This window comes from Marmota marmota, unplaced genomic scaffold, assembly GCF_001458135.2.
Source record: "Marmota marmota marmota unplaced genomic scaffold, marMar, whole genome shotgun sequence".
NCBI classification, from domain to species: domain Eukaryota; kingdom Metazoa; phylum Chordata; class Mammalia; order Rodentia; family Sciuridae; genus Marmota; species Marmota marmota.
Window position 1 is genome coordinate 662,461 of NW_025999963.1, and position 17,362 is coordinate 679,822.

A 17,362-nucleotide genomic window follows, 5' to 3' on the forward strand; every position below is an offset into this window, starting at 1 on the left:
TTTTATAAATTTGTTTCCACTTGATGCAAATATTATTTCGGCTTAGGTAGTGAATGAGAATTAATCTGAAGTATGGTTATTGATCTAATTACCACTGGAGTTTTTTTATCTTCCCTGTAAGATATTTTCAATGTTTTCATCACTATTTTCTGGACATATTTACCTATTCATTCCTTTTTTTTCCAACTGATTTTTAATGAATCATTATGTAATAGTCATTAATTGCCCTTGGGTCCCTAAGGACACAAAATTGCCCTCCTAATATGGTTACTTTAGATAAATAATATTTAAAGTGAAAACAAAGGAACCCAATGAAAAGTAATTAGTAACACCTATTGAAAAGTAATTAGTAAATGCTTGCTTTTAAAATTTTGTTAAAAAAATCTAAATGGAAATCACTTGAGCTGATTTTGCAAGTGCAAAAAGTAATATATATATATATATATATTTTTTTTTTACCTGCACATGAAAAGTGCAGGTAAAATGTAAAACATTGGAGGAGCCTAATCATTGATTTTTATGAAACAAAGGGCAATACAATAATTGAAAAACACAGCAAGGTTTACCTTTATACTAACAAGTGGCTATAATAAAAAGGACAGATAATAAAAAGTTTAGGTGATTCTATGAAGTTGGGATCACACTGTTTTGTGGAATGTACAAATGGTGTGGACCCTTGAGGAAAGGCTGGCCATTCATCCAATGTTTAAACTTCAAGTTATCCTAGGACAAAGCAATCCCACTCCTCACTATGTACCCAAGAGAAATGAAGACATGTCCACTTCAAATAATCTCACACTAGTGCTCATAGCAGCATCAACCATACAATGTAAAAATGAACAACAACCCAAAATTCTATCATATAATGAATGAACAAATAAAGTATATTATATCCAAAGAAAGGAATGTTTTTTTGGTAATACAAAAGGATGAAGTTTTGATGACAGAGTACAACATGACAACATGGGTAAACACTGAAATTACTATGCTAAATGAAGTTAACACCAACCATAAATTATCACATACATATTGTATAATTATTTCATAAAAATACCATTAATAGGCCAATCTATGGAAACTAATAGTTGATTAATGGCTTTGTGGGATCGGGGGAGTCTGAGCTGGATGGCTAAGGGATGCAGAATATTGATTTGGAGAATCAAAAAGTATTCTAAAATTTATTGTGGCAAAGAAGGTACACCTTTGTGATATACTGGAAGCTACTAAATTATAGCATTTGAAGAATGAAATTATATTATATGACTTATATCTAAATGAATCTGTGAAAAATATTTAACGTCTTATATCCTGAGTATGACATATTCCTAATCTCCAGCATACCTATGGTTCTGTCATGAAATCTCAGAAATATTTTTAAAGCTTTATATAATTTTTTTAGAGAGAGAGAGAGAGAATATTTTAATATTTATTTTTTAGTTTTTTTCGGTGGACACAACATCTTTATTTTTATTTTTATGTGATGCTGAGGATCGAACCCAGCGCCCTGCGCATGCCAGGCGAGTGCGCTACCACTTGAGCCACATCCCGGATCATCCCCGAAAACTTTATATAATTTTTGTATACAATTTCAAACTGCAGGAATTTGGTATTTGTTTATTCCCTCATACATGAAAAAAAATCTATATTCTTATGATCATAAATCATTTTATAAGAGTTTTATTCTAATTTCATTGTAACACAGTCATACCAAAGTTTTCAATTTATTTATAATGATTGATATTTAGGCTTGTATTTTCCTAGACTTAGATGTTTATCACAATGCAATACCCTGGAAGAGGGAAGATACAATTGTCTTGCTAAGCTTTCTCTCAATGCTTTTCTTAAAGAGGTCTGAGAATTGTTATTGAAATTCCATGAGTTATTCTTTTACATTAAGTACTATAAAAGCTAATTGGAGCTTATATTGGAGTTTCATATTGACAAAATTATTCAAGTGTTTTATTAATTTTTCTTTTTTTTCTGAAACTGCAACATATTAAGTATTTTTCTCAATGGCTTAAGTAATGCATAAATATAAGAGAAAAAAATTCTCACAATTGGCAGGAGAATCAAACACTTTCCACTCAAGGATAAGGGCTGTCCTAGGAATAAAGAAAAAAGTAAAGAGTTTCCTCACCTCATCCAACACTAAGTAAACAAGTGTAACACATCCTGTATCTTCTGCTAGTTTCTCATAGCAAAAAAAAAAAAAAAAAAAAAAAGATGGGAAACCCACTATCAAGAAAAGCTCTGTATGATATTTGGTGTTCAAGTGACATCTTTCCCTATGATGCATAAAGAGCAGTTTACCATTTTCTGAAGCAGCAACTGTGATGTTGTACCATGGAGTTTCTTCTCTGTCAAGAACCTTCGATGTCTTAATGGTTCCAGTATTTGCATCAATGTTGAAAAATCTGTCATCTTCAACCTTGTAATTGATGAAGTACCTGGAGGAAAAACAAAATGTAATCCTTCATATTTCCTTGAAGCTATAATAGAGAGAAAACACACTGAAAAAGGGAGGTATTAAATCAAGTACATTAAAAAATATAGCTGTACGTTTAATCTCCATATTTGGCTGAATATTTACATAGAAACTTTATTTTATTATAGAACACACAATTATTTCATCTGTTAGTCTTTAAAACTTAGGCTCTAATACCACAAGTTATTTTCAAAAATATTTGCTAAATTCTATGAATAAGAGTAGATAATAGAAACATGATGACTTATAAGAGAAAAAAATGCTTTTTGTAGTTCTGTAGTATGTTGGAAGAAAAAATACAAAGATAAAAATTCTTGTTGCTATATGTACAAAGAATTTTGAGGTTGCAGCAGATGTCAAAGGAAATTTTTTATTGGTATTTCTTTATAGTTGAAATTTGGAGATGAATGAAAAATGAAAACCAACACGTCTATAGTTACTACCATAATATGTACAACACTTTGATTGAATCTTTATTTAAAACAAGAAAAAAATATTTCAGGGAGGAATTTGTGTACTAGGGTCCACAGGTTGTCCCACTCCTATTTTTATAATCTTGCAGGATTTTCTCATCCAAGGTTTGGCCTTCAGCTTTCTCCGGAAATAGAATGAGCTGAAAGTGATGGTGTTCTGGTTTCCTGTTGTGCCCTGCCACTTTCATAAGAAAACTATGCCTGGGCTATTGTGCTCATCCCAGCAGTAGATAGAATCATAAAGTGGTGTTGTTGTAGGTCAACTTCTCCAGCCTAGAGCAGAGCACCCTAGAAAGTGTCAAGATACAAGAATGAGTGCAACAGAGATTGGCAGAGCTGGCAAGCAAAGGCTAGCACTGTTCATGGTAATTCACAGATACATCTATGACAGTTGTAACAGACATTTTTTTTTTAATCTCTGAGTCTGTTTTTTTATTCATTGATAGCTAATTAACATGCATAATAAAAATATAGTAATTAATTATTATTTATTCTAGAAAATTTCTAGACTGTTTCTAAAATTATTTAAGTACATAAATGGTCTTTTCTCTCCTAAAACCTCTAATACCTCTTCCCTCTTCCTTAATCCCAGCTTAAGTTTTAGCTAGACAGAAAGTATAAAAATGAAAGGGTTTGTGGAAAGATTTAGAAAAAGAGTATTTGAGATAGAGGGGAGAAAGTAAAAAGATCAAAATTAAATTAAAAGTTTGACTTGAATGTAAAATTATAAATAAATACAAACACCAATGTATATCAATGCAACTATACAGAGCAAAAGACACGGATGCCCAGGTGTTTGGACAAGCAAGACCTATAGCTCGTGGTAAAGAGTCTTTCTCTGTACAAGCAAAGAGAAGAAATTTTAAAAAGAAAGGAAAGACTGATTTATGTTTTTGAAAAATCACAGCGGCTACTTCCAACCTTGTATTGGGAAAATTAAAAACAAGAAAAATGTAATCATCTTGAATGAAGTGAGAAAAATAGAAATGGAAAGAAGTACCTTAAACATTGCTATGTATTAGAGACAGCCTGTAAAACATTTTTTGGAGTGGCATTAGTGAAGGGGAGAAGTTACAGGTGTCTTGTTTGCATGTGTATATGGGTGACTGAGTGTTTGTTTTACAATGCAAAAATGGTTAGGCCTATTTACTAGGTAGACAAAATTGAATTAAGGTAAAGCAATTTTGGAGAAATCAATTGCTTTGATGTGTTATGACTATGATCCCAATTAGGTTAACATATGGAAAGAAAAACAGAGATCAAATAAGTGTGTGGATTTCAAATGTGCTTTCTGAACAGGAAATATAAAGTTGATGCAAATTAGTATAAATTTAAGGTAATTGGAACAGTATGATACTATCTGGAAGAAAATTTTAAGGAGATAAGAAAATCCTGAGACCCTTTTGAGATGAAAGCAACCCAAATTCTGTGTAAGAAAAAAGATTGTCGCAAAAGGAAAGGGGCATCCCAAAGAAGGAGGAAGGGACCTAAGGGAACACTAGAGCCAGGAGAAATGAATGTTTCAAAGAAGGAGTGGACAGATGTGGTAAATTCTGTTAAGGAGCCAACTGAGGTTATTAAGTGTTGATCATATTTGACAACTAAATCTACTGCTTAACTTAAGAAGCACAAATCTCAAATAAACTGTCAAAGAATTTGAGTTTTATTAACAGGAGATTTAAGAGTTTATTGAATGTGAACATGTAAAGCCCACGAGGCATGACAATTTACTTGAATCACTTTCCGACTAGAAGTCAGTAAAAAGATGCACTGAGTTATCCACAAAGTAAGTTTGAAAATCTGTTCTTTTCTAGAAGGAAAACATGAAGAATTGACTATACTACTACAGGGAATGGTTATTTTGAGAGGAGACTATCTAAAATGTTCAAACTCATGAGAAGATGAAAATAATTGGGTTCCAAAGTAGAAATTTAGGAATTGCCCATTGAAAATAACATGCACGCTAATTCCATTTTATCATGAAAAAAATATAAAAGTTGTTTGAAAATCAGAAAAGGCGAGTATGGTAATAGAAATACTACAAAATTCATCATACTTTCTAAAACAGTATAAGCGTATAAGCATATCTTTAATAAAACTCTGTGACTCTCACAGGTATAATGTGCCAATAGGGTCCACAGAAGCTTCTGCTAAGGAGTAAAATCTTCTAACAACATGTGGGTACACATGCACAAACATGGCAGAAGTTATTAACAGAAGCTAATAGGCTGAAACTATAGACCAAAGAACACCCAAAGAAATTTAGGCACATTTAGTAATAATGACACCTACTAAGTGACAAAATTTATTACTTAAAATTTTGTAATGAAAACAAAATAACTGACCATTGTATATTTATTTTTTCAAACCCTAAGAATATATTAATTGAAGAAGTTACCATGTAAAAATAATTTAAATAAAATAATAAGTATAAAGAAAACTTTATTCAGAGACTTTAAATCCAGATGAATTAGTGTAGTAGGAACCCTGCATGTCATTGGGCTTTCCCAGAGTATGAAGGCGTGCTGCACTGAAGCCATTTTTATTTTCTTTGACTTGAGTTCACATCACAAAGAAACCTGACAGTACTTCTTCCTCAGGGGCTTGACGCTAAGGATGAGGGCTGAATAGCTCTGGATATGTTATTTCTTGTCACATGTAAAGGACAACATCCGTCAAAACATAATCAGTTAGCATTCTAGCTATTTTATCAGTTACAGTTTGTTGCCATTAACCTATCTATGATGTCCATTTTTGGACATTGCTGTCATATTTGGTTACTCTAAGAAAATGTTTCTATTTGAATATCAGAAAAACTAAAATTGAAACAAATTATTCGAACTTGTATTTTCCTCCAGACTATCAAACTCAGATTTAGTTTCTACTAATGCACTCCTATGAAATGGGCAGAAGACCCATTATTTGAGGATCATGATTACTTCAGATTTATAAGTCTAGAAAAATGGGGGTGTCTTTTATTTATAAGCTAAATGAAGAATCTGAAAATATATAGTGTTCTTTTCTTTTTTTTTTTTTTTCTTGAGCAATTTTCTCAGAAACCTCACTCTGGGCTTCTAACATAAGCTCTAACATTAGTGGTTAAATACCTTTGGCTGTAATAATTTTTATTTGGATTTTAGAAAACTAGAATCTATGTTTACCTAGTAGAAAATGTTAGGCGTCATGCTGGGCATGTGTCCTCAGATTCATGTTGTTTACCTCTTGTTTTGTATGTGATCTAGCTCTCTAGGGAAATCAACAACACAAGGGCTAGATATCAGGAGGTGTTTGAACTACAGAGTCTAACTCAAGCAGGTGCAATTGAATTCTGACTGAAGTAGCACTGTACTGTTCTGCTTAACTACCCTTGGATTCCTGCCCAGCCATGGAAATAAACATTCAGAAATCAGCTGAATGAAAATGTGAGAGAAAAGGAACTCTTTAAAACTATTTTGGTCATCAAATGTAGAATTAGTTAATGCTCATGATTTAGAATTAAGAAATGCCATAAGACTATAAAATTGTATAGTAAACAAATCATTTAAATATTTTAATAGTTTAACTTTCATAATAAATTCATTTGTTTTATAAACTCTCGTGTGGAAGCCATCAGTGAAATACATAAAGACCTTCTCTAGGCATGGAAGCCAGGGAGGAATAGGCCTGGTAGTGGAAACTTCCTGTGGTTCTCCATTGTTTACAAATCACCCAATGCATGTGACCTTCCCCTCCTCTCTGCTAGAAAGGTTCCTCATAGTTGCACCAGAAATGGGCATAACCCGTAAGGGAACTAAACAGCTCACCTTTAATCTGTTTTGGAAAAGAACACTATAGAATCTCTCTGATGTCTGCTAATATAAATAAAGCAGGCATGGGCTCCATTTTGTCAGAAGCTCGATCTGTCTGGTCAGCTTGCCTGTCCTACCCCTGCTTTTGAAATTACTTTCTGTGTTCTATTTTTTTTCTCTTCCCTAGATTTTAGTTCTCAGTCAGCCCATTGCACTGAGGGGAACGAGATTCCCACTGCCCATGCAAGATGTGGGTGGGACTCTCATAAACACATCTTAAAATCTTCTGAAACTACATTTTAATATTTAGAATTTTTTTTTCAAATAACAATATTAATTTAATATTCTCAGTGCTTTCTAGCTTATGTAAAACCATGTAAACAGTTACCTAAATGACATAGAACCTATTTGGGATTAATGATATAAAAATGTGTAATAGGAGTTTTAAGTTTGTTTTTAATTTTAGTTTATAGCTATCAAAATAGATAGTAATACATTGAAGCTAGAAGCAATATAACCAGATAAGACATTAAAAGATATGCTATTTTGTTGAGAAAGTTCTTAAATTGTAAGTACTTATTGTTTAGATCCACTACTGTGGTATACACAGTGGGATCTGGAAGAATGAATAAGACCCTCCCTACAACAAGCATGAACCAGTCTTTTCTAATAAATCTGTAACTGAAATTTATTTTAAAATTTCCAGCTCAATGTACACATTTTCATTGGAAACTGAATGAAATTGTCGTTTTCTTCTATGTGAGTCATTCATCAGTAACCACAGCGATATTCTGCTTAGCTTCCTATTTGAATGAATAAAGCAATCAATCAACAAATGTAATGGAGAGTGTGTTCATATTAATCTGAAGGTAATTGAGGCATTCCGTAGTAATGTTTCAATTCCTTTGTAAATATTTTGGTAGAAATAATCAGGCCAATAAATCATCATGTCTTACATATCTAGATAAGTATGTTTTCATATATATAACATATTTATAGATTCTTAATATTATCCTTTAAATAGATTCCTAACACATTTGTAATAGTTTTTATTAATTCAGGAAATGACTTTTCCCCCTCTCTAGTGTATACTGAAAATATTTTTAGTTTATTGAAAAAATATCTAAATATTGAAAAAAAGAAAAATAAATTTATAATTTCTATGGTGTGTCATAGCATCCATAGTTTTGTTAAAAAAATAAATTAAGTGAAATATGATTATCAATGGTTAAAACATATCTTTTAGACTCCAGGTTGAATCTGAGAAAAAAAAATCCCATTCATAGAATATCTACATGAGTCCAGAGAGACACTGTGAGAGAGAAACCTTGGGATGAATTCAAGCAAGAGCTAAGGTACTATGATGATTGTGATAGAGTACTATCACCCTTTTAACACTATATATTCATTTCATCCTATGTAAAATAAGCAATAAAGTAGTATTTACCCTATGTGCCACTTCAGAAGTTTCTCAGTCCATGATGAATGAGATATTCCTTATGAGGGACTGGTAAACTAGCTATGTACTGAATAAGTGCTACTAATTTAGTGTCAGCTCAAGTTTGCCCAGCAGTCCTTAAGATGCCTTTAACTGGAAAAGTCTCATATGCCAAAGTTATGGTTAGATATAAATTGTCCCCCAAAAGTTCAGGCATGAAACAATGCAAATAAGCTTAGAGGTGAAATGATTGGGTTATGGGATCCTTAACATAATCAGTGCATTAATTTCCTGTTAGGGATTAACTGGTGGTAACTGTACATAAAAGGGGTGTGCCTGGAGGAGGTGGGTCATTGGGGAGAAATTTTGCTGTGTGTATATATACATATGTGTGTGTGTGTGTATATATATATATATATATATATATATATATATATATATACATTGTATTGTTTATTCTTATGTGGTGCTGAGGATTGAACCCAGGGCCTCACACATGCTAGGCAGGTGCTCCACCACTGAGCCACAACCCCAGCCCCTGCTGTGTATATTTTGTCCCTGAAGAGTGGAGCTTTCTCTATCTGCTTCCTAATGTGATGTCCTGAGCTGCTTACCACAATCACACCGTTCCATCCTAAGTTTCAGCTTCACCTAAAGCCTCAGGGAATAGATTTGGTCATCTAAGGACCTTTAAAACTGTGAGCCCTAAATAAACTTTTCCTCCTTTAATCATTGTCCTGCCTTTGGGTCACAGCAGTGAAAAAGCTGACTCAAACAGCCAATCTTTATAATTTCTCTCCAGCAGATAAATTGTCCTGTTTACACATCACAGCATAGTAGACCTTTTTGGAGAGTTGTCACTCTGACCTATAAATAGGGGTTAAAAATGTTTACACTCACCAGTGCTCTCTGTTATCACATATGGACAAAATTTCAAATTTCTAGAAAATACATTTCAAAGTATTTTCTAGAAAATACATTATGTCAAAATATAATGAAAAATCATTATTCAAATTAATACTTCACCAGTCCAACAAATAGGTAGACAAGCTAAGGCTATAATAAACAATCAATATCAATAATGATTACATTTATTCAAATATTTTCTTCAACAGAAGTGACTTTAAACAAATTGCTCAGTTCATTATTAGGCACTCAATTTTCCTTTGATTATGTAAGCATAGACTGAAGATAATTAATCCATTGGAAAAGTTATTTTTCACTTCAATAACAAAATTTCAGTCTTTGGAGACACATATTATGTCCATTACATTCTGTCTACATCACCTTAAGAAATTAATTTAAAGCTCATGTAATGAAAATCTATTTCTCCAGTAATTTGGAAACATGGATGGCCTAAAGTATAGATCTCTTTCAGTTGTCTCATTTTAATATTTGCATGTACAACACTTAAATGGTGAAAGAAACTTCTTTGAGATTTTACTCCCCAATTAGCTGTTTTACAAGTTTTGTCAACTATAATCAATGGTTGGCATAAAGTTTAATTGATATATACCCTGTGGGATATCATGGCAGCATGGCTTCTTCAAAAAGTCACACTCTTGAAATATGACTCAGATTAATTTCTTTAAAAAACTGTTTTATTTCTTTTACTATATTTGCTTATGCAATTTATTTCACAAGATATGCACCCAGAAAATAATCTTTCTAAAAACAAGCAAACAAAAAAAAAATTGCTTGTCACATGAGTTTGTATTGTGTTTAACTGCTTATTAAAACAGGCAGCATATCATTAATAATCTATAATCTATAAATAAGTTTGGTCTGTCAAAAATAATATTCTTTATTAGATGGTATTTTAAAATTGACTTTTTTGGATGCATTTGATAGTTGCTTCATATTTTATTTTAAATTCAAAATCTCATTTTTTTCTCTTCAATTTTGTTACATGACCTTCCATTATTTTGAAATCTCTTAATTTTTGCTGTGATAATATCCAAAATTAATATGGCATTGCTAATTCCTCTCTCATCATAAATTATGTGCTCATTTTCAGGAGTGCATAAAAAAAGTATGCATGTCCAAGATGATTCATTGAACACACTGGAGTCGTTTGACTACAAAGACTACATTACATATGTAAATAGGCAAACTTATTCTCTGCAATTATTTTTTAAAACATTGTAGGTTAGAAAGATGTTTTTAATACAGCTGATATTTCAAAATATAATCACAGTTTTATATTCTTATGTGTGCATGCAAATTGTATTATCATAAGTTTTTGAAACAATTAGGTAACAAATTTAATATTTGTTTTCTGTTGTTTTAAAGTTATTACGTAAAGAAAACATTCAAATTCTTATCAATAAGTAAATATATAGGTTAATTTTGATAATAAATTAGAGCAGAAGGAGGGAAAGATGAGGGAATGTACTGACTCAAATAAACTGAGCTACTCAATCTATTTATTACATGGGAAATGCAACTGGGGAATTCAAGAACATTTTTTTTTCTGTTATAAGTTAAGTGGTAGTTCACAATACAGAAAAACTCTAAGCTTAATAAGTGCTATAGGCTGGGTGCAAGGCACACACCTGTAATCCTAGTGGTGGCTTGGGAGGCTGAGGCAGGAGGATTGAGAGTTCAAAGCCAGACTCAGCAAAAGCAAGGTGCTAAGCAACTCAGTAAGACCCTGTCTCTAAATAAAATACAAAATAGGGCTGCGGATGTGGCTCAGTGGTTGAATGCCCCAGAGTTCAATCCCAGGCACCACCACCCTCCAAAAATAAAGAAGAGCTCTATATTGGTGTTTCAGGAGTTAAAAAGCAACTTGACTATCTTCACCATTTCCTCTTACCAGTGTATGAAATTAATCCCTTTGATCACTGTCCCTCTCTTCTCTGAGATCATCCACTCTCTCCCGTGAGAGTGTTTCCCCTTCTCCTTTTCTATCTGTTCTAATAAACTTGTCTGTTACTCTGAGGGATAAGTCGAAAATTTTTCTGACTTCACTGCCAGAATCAGAGGGGCCTTCATGCTTCCTCAGTTTCCCAGAAGGCCTAGCCTTGTAAAAGTATTATGCTGGCAATTTAAGTGCAGCCATTTAAACCCAAAATTTCTTCAGTACATGTAAACAACCAGTCTAAAATTTTATGTATTTTTCCTTTCTTTTTTAACAAAAAGTGATGATTCTATTGCTACAAATTGAACATCTTATTTTGAGTAGAAAAAGATAAAGCATAGGACATTTGAGGCTCCAAGGATTCTAGTGCCTCACTAATAGGTTAGAAAATTGAAAAACAAAAGACTACAGTCAGGAAGATTTTCACAAATGCATGTAAGACTCAAACTCCCTTTCATTTCCAATTCTGCAAACTTGAAGCTAATTGCATTTCGGGGCACACTGCAAGGTACATCTTCTCAATGTGCTTTTCCTTAATTAGTACAAACATTTGGTCCCTGAGAAAGGTGGAAATATGAGGCTTGCTTGTGTGTTCCTTATTGTTTTCTGTTTTTTTTATTCACTGTTTGCACCTAGAGGCCCATGTGAATGACACATTTTTATTAAAATAAAGAATAAATATTATGTAAATTATGCCCCCAAACAGCAGCTAAGGAGTCCCTAATTATTTTACAGGGCCGAAGCAGGATTCATTTTAGTTGTCTAACCAAAACAAAGCAAAGAGAATAATGCATATGCTGGGAGATTTGTGCTTTGCTTTATTAGCATTTAGATACAATATCAGTCATCTTTGCACCCCAATAAGTTGGAGAATATATGTGCCATAGCAAGTATTCAATTAAATATTCTCAATAATATGGAGCAATTACTGAAGCAATTAATCATAACTTGGGGAAATAAATTATCCATAGAAATAGCTCACTTAACTTTGAAACATACATATTGAAACATTCATATGATTATGTCTATTTTAAATTATGCATTTGAATAAATATCTCTACAAAATTTCTTTGTAAACTTTTTTTTTAATGAATATATTTAGTACTGCTGTTTTACTAATCTACCACAAAATTTGCCTTATTCTATAGCAGAGTTCCTCTATTTCAGAACTATTGGTATTTGGGACCAGATAATTTCTGTGATAGTAGTTGTCCCATGAATTGTGGAATGTTATCTTGATCCCTGGTTCTCTCTTACTAGAGATGCCAGTAGTTCTCTCCCTGCTATGGACTGGATGCTTGTGCCACCCCTACCCCTACCCCCTTGCACATTTAATTGACCTGACAGGGTCCTCAATTAAGGAGGCATTAGATCTTAAGAATGAAGATCTCAAGAATGGTATTAGCATTCTAATGAGGGAGATTGTTAGAATGTGAGATTTTTTTGATTTTCAGATTTTCAGATTTCTTTAAATGCCTCACCAACATGTAAGGGTAACAGGAGTTGACTACTTGCAATACAGAGGGTCTTCCCCCAAACCCAGCTACTCTGCCACCCTTATTTCAGGGTGCAACTGTGAGATAAAAGCTTCTGTTTTTTAGGAGCACATAGTTTATGGTAATGTGTTGTGGCAGCCAAACTGGCTAAATCAAAAAATCATCACCAGAAATTGACTATGAAATTCACTGTAGCTCTCATGAATGAATTTAGGGCTTTCCAAGAAAAAACTAGGAGACACTTTGCTTTTTTCTCTGCTCCTTGCCACCTGAAGACACAGCATCTACAAACCTGGAAGCAGGCCTTCTCCAAACCCTAGATTTTGGTCTTTGACCATTCAGCATCCAGAACTGTGAAAATGAATATTTTTTACACTCCACAGTGCAGGTCAGATAGTGATAGCCAAAGGACCAAGACATTCTCAAAAAAGCCTCCAGACAATTCCAACTGTCCCTTGGAGGAGGGTGGGTATTTCATCTCCAGTTCTGTGTGAAATAAGGTGTTTTCATATGTGTTAGGACAGCTGCTGAAAGGAGTTTGCTCTTGTTCTCAATTTTGTCTCATTTGGCCTATATTGCTTCAAAGATAATTCATCTTTCATTTCAACTTCTAAGTTTATTAGTATTTATCTTGAAATGGAAATGTTTTATTTATATATTTTTTGGTTACAAATATTGAAGCTCCCCTATTTTCTTTTCTTCCCTAATTGGCACTGCTGCTAAGATAAGTCTCAAAGACCTACCAGCAAAAAACCCTCCTCAAAATCCTTGCCTAGCCTCACTTCCAAACCTCATAATTCACCATATCCATATATAGTCCACACTCCTCATATAGACCACCATCTGCAATTCTTTCTCCAACCTTTACTTCTCGGACCTAGATTATGAGCCTCACTTCAATCTTTTTGAACTTATTCTCTCAAAAATATTTGGGATACACTGCCTATAATACATCTATGAGACCACTGTAAGCCTCATTGCAATATGATATCATGTTTATGAGCCAAATTGTTTATGCAACAATGTCCAGAGATTTGGCCAAGTGTTATTCTGTATGATTCTGTGAAGGTCTTTTTGGATGGGACAAATATTTAATTTAAATCAGTGGAGTCTGATTAAAGCATATGTGGATGTACACCACACAATCAGGTGAAAGCCTATAGAATGAAGACTAATTTTTCCCAAGCAAAAAGTATTCTGCTCACAGATAGCCTTTAGACTGAAACTGAAACTGAGTCTCCAGATTGCTGGCCTATTCTGCAGATTATGAACTTGTACCTGTACAATTATATAAAATAATTCCTTAAATGATGTGTCTCCCTCTTTCTTATTCACCTCCCCATGCATATTTGTTCTCCTTCTTTAAAAAAAACTGATTAAAATACATTCTTAACTTTTTCTAAGCTTCTGTCTTATCTGGAGTTCAAACTAGTAGTGTTGTTGTTGTTGTTGTTGGTGGTGGTTGTGGTTGTGTGTGTATAGGTGTAATTTCTTATCATGAGGATCCTTGTAATATAGGTACTAATGATGGGTAGTTGACTATCACTTTACAAATGGGAAAAACTTCTACTCTTTAATTATCAATTATAGAAAGCATCATTTGTGTGAATATTTAAATTTCAAATGAAATCTGACCAATTTTTATCAGATATTTTCAAATTAAACTAACATAATAGAATATCTTATTTTCCAAGACATTGGAAGTATATAGCAAAGGAAGTCTCACCTGCACACATACTTTAAAGTGCTACCTTTCAGTATATTTTAATGAGTTATACCTATAGTTAAGAGTAAAATATGGTAATTTATAGAATGATGAAGCATAATGAAATTTCCTCTAGTCGATCAGTGGACATAGTGATTTCTATCTATTCCTTTAGAGTGATTAATTTCTATAACTGATCTTGAAAATATTATTTTGAATATCTTGCTACTCTGCTTCTTTAAGCAATATCTAGCTTTTGCTCTTAGCAAGACAGGATACTGTCACTGCACTTGGATATGGAACATGATTACTAAATCTATACATTTGTTCACGGAGAATTGTTTCTCTTAATTCATTTGTGCTATGCACTTAAAATACTGAAATAATAACACATATAGAAAATAAAATTGAGAGCATCCATAAATATTGTATAAGGTATATTTTATTGGCTTTCATTAAAATGAATGAAAACTAATGAGGGTGAAAGTAAGAGTTTATGGGACAAATCAGACAGACCTGTTTAAGGATTTCAACTAACAAAGGCTTGAGGGTCTCTAAGTATGTAAATATACACTATACACAATTTTTTAAAATTTTGTCATGAGACAAAAAAGAAGTCCTTTCTGATTATATAAGAAAGTCTTAATAATCTCTATTGCATGGCATATTGATAATAAAATATTATTTAGTAATTAGATACTCATCACTGTACCAGTACATGTGCTAAGTCCTTCATTTCCATAAAATTCAACTCTATCAACGTATTTATGTGCATGATTGTTCCATTTTAAATACTATAATTTTGAGAATCAGCAGGATTGAACAGATCTTGCTCAACTGTCAGTAGAGATGCCAGAATTCCCATACGAGTCTTCTCAGGGATGTCTAGGTTTGTGTCCAGACTCACCTGGGCACCTTAACTCACCTTAACTCAGTTGTGTGACTGCCAGTTGTGGAATGCTTTACTTGGTGCTTTGTGAATATAGATTTATGAATCTGTACAATAATCTTGAGGGGTGGGTAGATAAGGACAGATCACTAGATAATGCCACAGAGCTCTTGTGACCAGAGGGACCAGTAGTCAAGTTGAGATGAATGTTATTCCCATATTTTACTTTCCCACTCTATCCATACTTCCTACCCCTAGCATACCAAAGATTCTCTCGTTTGAGTTATTTCTACAATATTTTTTCAATCAATCATGCACATATTTATTCAGTCAAGTGGAAATGATCTGGGTGGTCAGTAGCACATGCATGGAGATAGCTACATATATTCTTAATTGTACAAAAACACATCTGCTATGTTCCTCAGTTAAAGAACCAACAAATAGTCTAATTTAATTCTGAAAAAAAACGTCAACTTGGTAATAAAATATGTAAATATTATATAATTCATATTTAAATTCACTTGAGAGGAAACAAATATCTTTATATATTAGAAGTATTGAATCACAGCATACCTTACTAAACTGTTAGCACTGTCAGGATCTTGTGCTAAAACTGTGCCAACGATGGTCCCGATCTTCGCATTTTCATAGACTTCCATAATGTAAGAAGGCATGGAAAATAGTGGTGGTTCATCTACATCCCCAACGATGATCTTCAGCATGGTTGCATCTTTAAAAGGACCCAGGTGGGAAAAGCGAAAATCCAGGTGTGTATTGGCTCCTTCTATGTTGAGGGTATAGGACTTCTTTTTCTCATAGTTCAGTGGCTATGAAGAATAAATAGGATTTCCAACATCATGATATTTATATTTTTCAAACAAGCACTATTTTTATGTTTTTGAAAAAAAATAGAATAAATTTAAATATTTCTATTATGTTCAAAAGCAAACTATAAACTTTGTCTTAAGAACAACATCCAGATCAGTCATCAGGGAAACTCATTATTGGGCACAGTGGTACACACCTGTAATACCACTAGCTCTCGGGAGGCTGAGAGAGGAAGATTTTGAGTTCAAAGCCAGCCTCAACAACTTAGAGAGGCCCAAAGCAACTTAGTGAGATCCTGTTTCAATAAATAAAATATAAAAGGGTTTGGGGATGTGGTTCAGTGGTTAACCCCTCTGAGTTCAATCCCCAGTAACATCATCAACAACAAGAAATCATACAAACTCAAAGTCTGAATCAATGGTAAATTTATGTGTTGCACATATATATATATATATATATATATATATATATATATCCTTAAGTTTGGTAATTCCCATAAGGAATTCAAAAGCAGATTTTCCTATAGGAAAACAAGTATTGCTTTCTTGGAACTCTTGTTAGTTGACCATTTGGCAACATTTTTTTCCTCTTCTTCAGCCTATGCTGTTAATCTTTAAAATCCTGCTATTAATTTCTTCAAATTAAAAAAATAGGTATTTTCTATATTTAAGCAACTTTTCTCATATCACAGACTTTTTAAAAATTTATATATTTATTTTTAATGGAAAGATAACAATTGCACCTATTTATGGGGCAAAGTAATAATATTTGGACACATGTGTAAATTGTGAAATGTTTACCTGAAGATGTTTAGGCATTCTATCATTTCAAATTGTAATCATATCTTTGTAATGAGAACATACAATATCTTCTTTTTAATTTTGATTTGTATGATACAATATTATAACTATAATCACACTATTGTATAATGGTACCTCAGAATCATTCCTTTTCTCTGTCTCTTTGTATATGTTAACCAGTGCCCATCTTCCTCTCTCCCCTCCCCTCCCCAGACTCTCAGATCCTTGGTTCTACTCTATATTTATGGAGTCAATTTTTTTTTAACTTTCCACATATGAATAAAATCATTCAGTGTTTATCTTCATTGCATAGCTTATTTCAATTAACATTATGATTTCCAGGTCAACTCATGTTGCCGCAGTGACAGAATTTCATTAATTTTATTGCTAAACAGTATTTCATATGTTTTATTTATTCAACTGTTAGTGAACACATAGGCTAGTTGCATATCTCAACTAACGTTAAAAAGTACTACAATAAACCAAGAAATGTAGATGTCTTTTTAACATACAGGTTTAAAATCATATATATATATGATTTTATATATCTATATATCATATATCTATATATATATGATTTTAAACCTGTATGTTAAA

The 17,362-nt window shown here is 32.8% G+C and overlaps 1 protein-coding gene across 5 annotated transcripts in view; it reads right to left on the reverse strand.

The window, feature by feature from the left end:
- The window catches only part of Cdh18 (cadherin 18), a 672,909-nt gene that overhangs the window by 55,356 nt on the left and 600,191 nt on the right, over positions 1-17,362 (reverse strand). For all 5 annotated transcript variants that reach the window (XM_048803133.1, XM_048803131.1, XM_048803132.1 and 2 more), the window contains 2 exons: positions 15,711-15,964; positions 2,311-2,447 (listed from right to left, as the gene is read on the reverse strand). In XM_048803133.1, the coding sequence (XP_048659090.1) occupies positions 2,311-2,447; positions 15,711-15,964 (391 nt within the window). The remainder of the gene's footprint in view (positions 1-2,310; positions 2,448-15,710; positions 15,965-17,362) is intronic.